At 55.7% G+C, this 8,818-nt stretch overlaps 1 protein-coding gene across 1 annotated transcript in view; it reads left to right on the plus strand.

Annotated features, from left to right (window-relative positions):
- Positions 1-142: 142 nt before the first annotated feature.
- The window catches only part of UBE2J2 (ubiquitin-conjugating enzyme E2, J2), a 12,960-nt gene continuing 4,284 nt past the window's right edge, over positions 143-8,818 (plus strand). Inside the window, exons 1-3 of the mRNA XM_010850229.1 lie at positions 143-219; positions 3,932-4,062; positions 6,508-6,548. Of these exons, the coding sequence (XP_010848531.1) occupies positions 3,932-4,062; positions 6,508-6,548 (172 nt within the window). The 5' untranslated portion in view covers positions 143-219. The remainder of the gene's footprint in view (positions 220-3,931; positions 4,063-6,507; positions 6,549-8,818) is intronic.

An 8,818-nucleotide genomic window follows, 5' to 3' on the forward strand; every position in this document is an offset into this window, starting at 1 on the left:
GCTCCGGCCTCGACCACGGCGAGCCTGAGCGCGGCGGCGGCCCACGCGCGGCGACGGGGAGAGGTGAGCGCGCGCCGCGGGCCCCCGCCGGGGCCTCTTCCGCGCGTCCGCCCCGCCGGAGCCGGCCCGAGCGGGGAGCGCGGGGCCTCCGCACTGCCCGTCCTCGTCGCGTCCGCGGTCGCGGGGCCCGGCCCGGAGCTTCTGTGCGCGGAACCCGAGGTCGGTTATAGCGGGGCGCCCGGGGCTCCGGGCCGGGTCGTCCCTCCTCCGGCCAACTTAGGGATTCGGGTGGCCACACGGTTGACGTCCCATGGAAAGGCTCCCGTTAGTGGCACACTTGCGGGCGCCGCCAGGACGAGCCGGCGTAGAGCTTGGTTTGTAAACGTATCTTGGGAATCGGTATCGGGGTGGGGTGGCTGCCGTTGAGCCCGCCGCCGCCGCCGCTTCATCTCGATCAGTTAGGACCCCAGACCGCCTCTTAAGTCCCCCGAGCAATGAACGTCTGGGGTGGAAACAAAATTCGGGCTGTCAGACTGGGAAGCTCCATGCTGGGTGGCTGGAGAGTACCCTGGGCCGGCTTCTCGCCTGTGCCTGCCTGCCCTCCCCGTCTGCCAGTTACTTGTGTGGGTCCACACCTGGCCAGATGTACGCTTCTCGCCCCCTTCCCAGTTAACACCACTTATCTGGACTATGTTTAGTTCACATCCATTCTCAAACTCAAGCCGGGCCCGGCTTGGAAATGCTTAGAGAGGTCCCGGGGCAGCCCCTGGGGAGTTAGTGAGGGCCTGAGAGTTTTCTGGGCAGTGGTCAGGGCTCTGTTCTCTCTGGGTGAGGGACCCTCGGTGTAACTTTAGGGTCTTGCTTACTTGAAAAGCCCAGGCTCTCTGCAGGTACGGTTGGATGCCAGTGCCTAGAACTAGTGCTCTGTCATCAGCACACCTTAGGTGAGCCGACCTCTGTACAGGTATGGGAGTGAGTGGCAGGTGCAGTGGCCTCCATCAGCCGCGGGCCTCCATCCAGCCTGTGAAGCAGTCCCACTGGTGAAGGAAGAGACTTCCGTGGAAGTCCTGGGCACGGGGGTGTCACGTGCGCTCTGGTGGGTCAGACCAAGGTCTCTGGGCGGAGAGAAAGGAGCCAGAGGAGCCGGGCGGGCAGTGCTGGGTGAGGGGCGAGTCTTTGTACACGTGGTACTGAAGGGACTCTTGCCGGGATGTTGTTTCAGGCTACTGGCCTTCAAGCTGTCTGCACTGAAGTTTTTTCTGTGGACTGTGCTTCTTGTTTTGTTTTTTAATGTCTCCTGTAACACTTGTGCTCTGTCTGTGGGGACTTGGCCTGAAGGGACCTTGAGATGCACTTTGGGGTCTGTGGAGGCACCCGATATGCACCCTGTGTGCTTGGGGAAGACAGAGAAACTGGCTCGCCTGTCATCTGGAGGGACCTGAAGGCACTGCTTTGAGCGAGGCGGAGAGATCCCTTTCCTTTAATAAACGGAGCAGTTGAATTGTAAGTGGGCTTCTAAAGATTATGATTTCAAAAGCAAGAGGGAGAGGAAAGTTCATTTGTGAGGAGCCAGGCAGGATCTATTTTGTTTTGTGTGGCTGTCCTCTAACCTTCATGAAGCATCGAAGTCGGCCACTTCGATGCAGTTCAAGCACAAGTGTGTTTGAATTATCCAGTGAATTGGTTTGTGTGTGGCAGAATGTCAGACTTAAGTTGAATAGTTAAAGGAAACAAGTCCTGGGTGATGGATGGTCTTGCTTTTGAGTTGTCATGGTGTTTGTTACTAGATGTTGCCCATGGCGAACCACCTGGCCCTCTTGCCGTCTCTGGCTGGAGCTTAGGGGTGGTGCTGGAGGAGCACTCCCCTCTCAGGCTAGACCCTAACTACCCGCAGTGGGCACCCCAGCCAGCAGTGTCTGCTGGGGCCTGGTGGCACCTGTGCGATATGCAGCTGGGTAACAGGAAGGCCAGCAAAGGGCAGAATGTGGAGGCACTTGACCAGGGGAGTCAGGCACTGGACTGGGCAGGGCCTCGGCAAGGCATCCACTGGTAGAGGCTGGGCGAGGACATGGCCACGTGGTTGGGGTGAGGAGGGGTTGGCTCAGGCTGTAGGAGTGTCAGGGGCTGTGGGAGTCCAAATCAGGGGATAGAGGGCGGCCTGGGGCTGAGGACTTGGCAGGTGGCAGAGGTGTTGACATATATTTGTTCAGTTTTGAGTGAGTCCCGAAGGTTGTGATCTGAACTGTGCGATGAGAAGGGTCTGAGAGGGGAGCGCTCCCCCAGCACCACCCCTAAGCTCCAGCCAGAGCTTGACTTCAGTGAACAAGATGGACTGAAATGGGGGGAGACTGGAAGCCAGAGGCTGGTTGGACGTCTCGTGATAACTGATGGGCAGTGTAGTGGGCCCTGCATCGGGGGTGTGTGGTGGGATGGAGAGAGTGGAAGCATATGGGTATCTGAGGTTTAGAGACCCCAGGGCAGGAAGCAGGGCTGGAGCATGTGGAGGGACCACTGCTGCACCGTGGGAGTGCAGAGTGAGACAGCAAGCCCTGGTCGTCATCTGGCGGGGCGGGTGCTCTGAGGTGGATCCCATGGGCACAGGGCAGGAGTCCATAGCCTCTAATGAGGCACTATGTGCAGAAACTGATGGGAGCAAGGGTGCAAGTGAGGTGAGGAGGGTCCGGCCTGGGGCGGGGAGCAGTGCCAAGTGGGTACTGGCTAGGAGGTCTGTGTGGAGGTTTGGCTGCTGACGTCCTGTGCTATGGTGGACAGGTTGGGAACACAGGTTGGGCAGAGTGATTGCTCACTTGCTGCCCTGTCTAGTCAGCCTCCCCCGTCTTCTTTCTATCCTGTGCTGCACACCCTGTGTGTCCTCCATCTCCACCTTGTTTTACACCAGTGGCTTTCTTGCTTTATTTTTAGCAGCAGAACTTTTTCATTTATGCACCTAATTTCCATCTATGAGACGTTCTAGTTTGTTAAGTAGACGGAGCTGGAGCTGTTCTGGTGCCCCTGAGAGTGGGGAGCCCGACTTCTACTTCCCCGTCCTGCCCTCCTACCTCTGGAGCAGAGCTGAGGCGTCCCAGGTCCCCTGATCCAGGCCAGGTCTCTTCTCTCGAATGATGGCTGCTCCCTCCCTCCCATCCCAGCCTTAGTACTGTCCTGTGCTGTCCTGTCCCTCCCGTGCCATCTTGTCTGTCTTAGTCTGTCCCAGTCATCCTCTACTGGGCCTCCAGAGTGCCCTTTCTAACGGAAGACCTGATTTGACTTAAGACCTGGGCCTAAAAACTTTGTGGGGTGCCACCTGACAGCCTGGCCTCGAGTCCCTGGTCGGCCTCGTCAGCTGCCATTCACAGTGCTTCGGCCCAGTGCTGTGCCCTGGACACAGCACACTTCCTTACCTTAGCCTGTCCAGCTGCTCCTGCTTCCTCTTCTGTGCTGCATGTGTGTCTGGGTCTCTCTGGGGCCCCCTCTCTCTCTCCAGTCCCAGAAAGAGGCTATTCCTCTATTCCCTTGTTCTTCCCACCCACCTGTAGTCAGTGGTAAACATGCTGGAAAATGTTTAACAAGGAGCTCTGGGAGGGGCATGGAACCCAGTGCAGCGCTGGGGGAGACATGCACATGGCAGGTGGTTGGGGCTGGCTTTAGCTCGCTTCCACTCACGACTGGCGAATTCAAGGGCTCTCTCCCTCTGAAGCTTCTTCAAGGACACAGGTGAGTCTGCAGGGTCTCTCTTAACCTTTGTATCTGAGGAAAGTCACATTGGCGAAGGACCTGCTGGGACAGGCAGTAAAGACTCTGCAAGGCTCATGGGTGTCTGAGAGGGCGGGCAAGTTGGAGCAGCCCAGGGGCCTTGATTCCGGGTGGCAGAGGTGTGGGCAGTGGGGGTTGCCTTGCTCTGTCCTGTGTCAGTGTAGACTTGTCTCCACAGATGAGCAGCAACAGCGGTAAGAGAGCACCGACGACAGCGACCCAGCGCCTGAAGCAGGACTATCTCCGGATTAAGAAAGACCCCGTGCCTTACATCTGTGCCGAGCCCCTCCCTTCCAACATCCTTGAGTGGTAAGGCTCTGCCGCCTCCTTCCCTGTACCACCTGCCACCTGGCTTCTCCCTGATGGGCTTAGGGCCAGAGGGGCCCTCTTAGCATGGGAAGGGGGTTCCTGTACCCTCATCGGGCGTGAGTGGACCGTAAGGCCTGCAGATGCTCTCTGGTTGTCTTCACAATGGATAGCAACCCGGGATGTGGCAGGCTGTCTTTGAGCTGTGCACGCTGGGGCCAGAGAGAGGGTCCTTCCTAGGGGTGACTTTGGGGCCTGCAGACTCACGCCTGTTGGAGAAGCTCTTTGTCTTGACTCTTCTTCTCTGCTCTTTGCTTCTTGATGCTGTGAGGTGGCCTGTCCTACGTTGGCAAGTTTGTGATGGGGGATGATGGGTCCTGAACCCTGCTCTGTGCCTGTGGACGTGCGTTTCATGGGAACTTGCCACGCCACAGAAGCGCTGCCCTTATCAAGTGTGCTGGTGATTTTGTGAGAAACAGTGTAGGGCTGAAACATTAAGGAGCATTTTCTCTGTTTGGAGGGTATTTAATATTTTATGTTTTGATCTTAAATGCTGTAAAAAAAATTTTTAGATCTAGAAGAAAGAGATCTGAGTTGAAGAAAAGTCTTTTCCAGGTTGGACAGGTGTTCAAGGATTTTGGATCCACATTCCTTGGCTTGCAGAGAAGGGTCAGCGCTGGCAGGTGGGCAGAAGGTCTCAGGGAGTCCAGCCTTGGTGTGTGGGGGAGACATCAGTATAACAACCCGCCCTGCCCCCAGGATGTAGCTAGCAGATGGACAGATGGACTCTGTGGCAGTCTAGGGGACATCCTCGTCATGTGGGGGACCCTCCTGAGTGGGGGTCAGGTCCCAGGTTCTACTGTTAACTAGGGTCTTCCCTAGAGAGGCGCGAGATGGAGTCCATTGGAGACCAGACACAGGCTTCCTCTCCTTGCCACAAGCTGCGACAAGCTGTATGCTGGCGGGTTGTCCTCAGGGAAGCCCCTTTGGGACTGAGCACCAGAGATTTCAGGGGGAGTGGGTCACAGGAACCTCTGCCTGGAGCCCCCCAGTATTCCAGACTCCCAGAAGGACTGCAGGCTTCCTTTCAGCACTGACCACATATTTGCCTAGTTGAGGTGCCGTTAAGGTGATGAGACCCCCTGGCATCCAGTTCCAGACACCGGCTGAGGACGGCCGTGTTGGGCCTGCTGTGTGGGCTCTTCCCAGCCGGGGTGTCTGTCCCCGCCGCTGGAGAAGAGAGCAGTCTCCTGGAGAGGGCTGTACGCTAGGCTTTCCTCACTCTGCTGCCCTGGGGCTGTCAGGCACTCAGAGCACTGCTTGCCCGGCCCTTCCTGATGTCCTTAGATTGGACAGAGGAATTGGGAGCAGTGACAAATTAAGGCCACGTTCCCCATTTTAAGGCCACCTTTCCCAGTTTATTCCTGGTCTGCTGACATAGGATGATGGTATTTTTTGAATCTGACCTATCAGCCAGTAGAGAGCAGGGGTTGTCGAAGTGTCCTGGTGGGAAGTAGTGTTTGGCGAGGTGGTTACGCGTGTGTGCACAGTTGTGTCTGGTCTTGTGTTTCTGGTTGGTTCTGTATTCTTCTTTGTGCTTTTCTGTTTTCTTTGAAAATTTGTAAGTTCAGGGCTTCCCTGATGGTCCAGTGGTTAGGACTCAGCTCTCACTGCCAAGGGCCTTGAATCCATCCCTGGTCAGGGAACTAAGATCCCATCAACCACACAGAGCAGCCCCCCCCAAAAATTGAGTATTTCCAATGCTTCTTGCCATAGAGATGAAGTGTTGTTTATTTGTGTGGAGAGCAGAGTCCATGGGGCTGTGGTCCCTCTGTGTGAGGCCTTTGGTGACCACCACGAACTGTCCCTCTTCCTCCTGCTGGAAGATAGCTGCTCTCGAGGTCACGTCTGAGTCTTCCAGGGTAGCAGGGCCAGGGGCACAGTCTCTGCATGTCTCCAGCTATTCCTGGTGAGCTACTGCATGATATTTGGGCACACTGAAAAGCATCAGATTTCAAGTACATCTCAACTATAAATTGTGAATTTTTGTTTTTTTGTTTGTTTTTTTCCTCCACACTGCACGGCCTGTGGGATCTTAGTTCCCTAACCAGGGATTGAAACCTGCACCCCGTGCATTGGAAGTGCCAAGTCTTAACATCTGGACCTCCAGGGAAGTCCTGTGAAGTGAATTTTTAAATTGTCAGTTGATGTTAATGGTCAAAGAGGGTTAGCTTTTTGCATACTGTGTTGTGGATTCAGAGGCACTTTGTAGAAAACTTGGAGGGCACAGCCTCTCTGATCCTGTTGGCAAGGCAGGGAGCTGTGTAGCTGGTCAAGTTTAGTCACCTGCTGATGTCTATGAGTATATTAGTTTCGGGTGGGCCCCAAAAACCCCAGCCTTGGAGTGATGCCATCCCCAAAGCCAACTCATTTTCTCTCGTCCCTCAGGCACTATGTGGTCCGAGGCCCTGAGATGACTCCCTATGAAGGTAAGTCTTTGCTCTGAGTTAGATGAACAAGAGGTAGCGTCTGTGTTCCAAAGAGACCTTACCTGAGAAACTCCATCTGTTTGTCAGTAGTGCTCTTTCTGGTTTGGATGTGCGAGAGGTAGACTGCGCACATTTGGAGCTTGTTCTGGTTTCCTCCAAGTCCTAGAGGTGTTTGCTCAGGGTTTGGTTTTGCTGATGTGTCTCCGTCTTCAGGTTCGATCCCTGGGTTGGGAAGATCCCCTGGAGAAGGGAAAGGATACGCACTCCAGTATTCTGGCCTGGAAAATTCTATGGACTGTATGGTCCATGGGGTTGCAAAGAGTCAGACACGAATGAGCGACTTTCACTTCACTTCACTTCGCCTCTCTGTCTTCAGGGACTGCTAAAGTATCAAGTTTGCTCAGCCTCCTGTCTCAGTGGAGTCAGCGCTGGGAGAACAGACGGGGAAGAGGAAGACCAGCGTGTGTGTTGTTGAGGGAAAGGAAGTCATTTCCCGAGTGCTCGCTCTGCGCCGTGTCCTCTGAGCTCCGGCATGGCACGTTGTGTTGGTGGGGCACAAAAACGTGGGGGCCCGCAGGGCTTGCCAAGGGTGGCTGCTGCCACCCAGTGGCCTCTGGTGTTTGTGAGTAGAACTTGGAGCTGTCAGTCAGTGAGTCTCCAGGGCTCGAGTTGAGCCCTGGAGCCAGCCTCCAGGTGAAGCTGGAGCCCAGGGGAGAGCTGTGGCCAGACAGGCCGCTCTCTAGGCCTGGGTCCTGATTTCTGGTTGCTGGAGCAGCCCGCTTGCTGCTTTGCCATGGGGTTCTGTGTGCGATTTCCCTAGAGGGCTTGTGCTGCTGGGAGGAAGGGTGGGGTGACCTACAAGCCACTTACGAGCCTTGTGGGTAGGCTGGCAGAAACGTCACTAGCCTCTTGGGACTCTGCTGGCTTGGGAATCCCCTGTCTTGAGGAAATAGTACAGAAAGCACTTGGGTGGCATGTCATTTTTGCCACAGGGTGTCAGGCTTGGTCATGGCTTTGCGTGGGGTTCCAGACCACAGGGCAGAAGATGGGCTGCAGGACAGCCTGTGTGGATCGTACTTACCAAATACATGCTGTTTTTTTAACAAACCTGAAGAGACACTAAGGACGAGCAGTGTTCTTTCGCAAGTAGGGTTATGCCTGGTTTTAAAGGTTTTTTATTCTTTGTGGATTTAGTGTTTTCCATATAGGAGGGGTGGGAGGTTGGACTGCAGGAACTTCCCCATCGCCCAGCCGCTCTGACTGATGATAAAAGTCCCTTCTTCCCCGGCCCAGCCCCGTCACTCTGCTGGCCCAGGTCTGGTCTGCTCTCCTGTGTGTCCTGCTGTTCCTGGTCCTCGGGCTGGGACAGTCCGCCTCCTCCTCAGGAGGGTTCCTTCAGAGACCAGGGCTTTTTCTGCTGCCCACCTTGCCACTACCTTCCCCCTTCCCCTTCGCACTTGTTGCTGTGCCCCTCCTGATGCCTGTCCCTGCCTCAGCTCAGGGCCCCGCTGCCCACAGTGCCACCCTCCAATGACTCTGCTCCGTCAGGGTCTCCCAGGGACCCTCAGCTGCCGCACCTGGTGGACAGCTCTTGGGTCTCAGTGTTTGGGCCTGTGTGGATTCTGATGCATAGACTCTGGCTCCCTCCTCGTTTGCTCCTCTGACTTGTGGGTGTTCTGACCCTTCCCTCGCAGTCTCCTTAGCCACTCTCCCATGTCCACATCTGTCTAGTTCCATGTCGGCTGCCCGCTGACCCCATCTTTGCTCTGAGCTCTGCTAGTGCTGCTCTAGAACTGGGAGGCTCACGGTTCAAGTGGGCTTCCTGACACACGAGTGTTGATTTGTGTCTAGAGGTTTTATATTATTCCTTTAAAACCCTAGGAGAGTGTTCTGTAGACACACACAGGTTTATTCTAAAAATTGGTTCTAAAACTTACATGGAAAAGTGAGGGACTCAGAGAAGCTAAAATGGTTTTTAAAATCATAAAGTGGAAGTAGTCACTGTGCCTGGTTCTGAGACTCCTAGTGGTGTCGTGTTGACTGGACGGTGTGCTGGCCCTGGAGGGAGGTGTGGGTTCAGCTGCCCGACAGTAGGTCGGGGGCAGCACTGCCCTGGCTCCCGGGGTGCTTCTCCTAGGCCTCCCTCCTCCAGAGCCGGGCACTCTCAGTGGTGTCTGTCCTAGGGCTTGGCTGGGACACTTGGAATGAAGCCAGAGGAGAGACCCCTCCCTCCTGCTGCCCCCCCACCCCCAGCCTCTCACACCCTCACT

This window comes from Bison bison, unplaced genomic scaffold (genome assembly GCF_000754665.1).
Source record: "Bison bison bison isolate TAMUID 2011002044 unplaced genomic scaffold, Bison_UMD1.0 scf7180017864289, whole genome shotgun sequence".
NCBI lineage: Eukaryota > Metazoa > Chordata > Mammalia > Artiodactyla > Bovidae > Bison > Bison bison.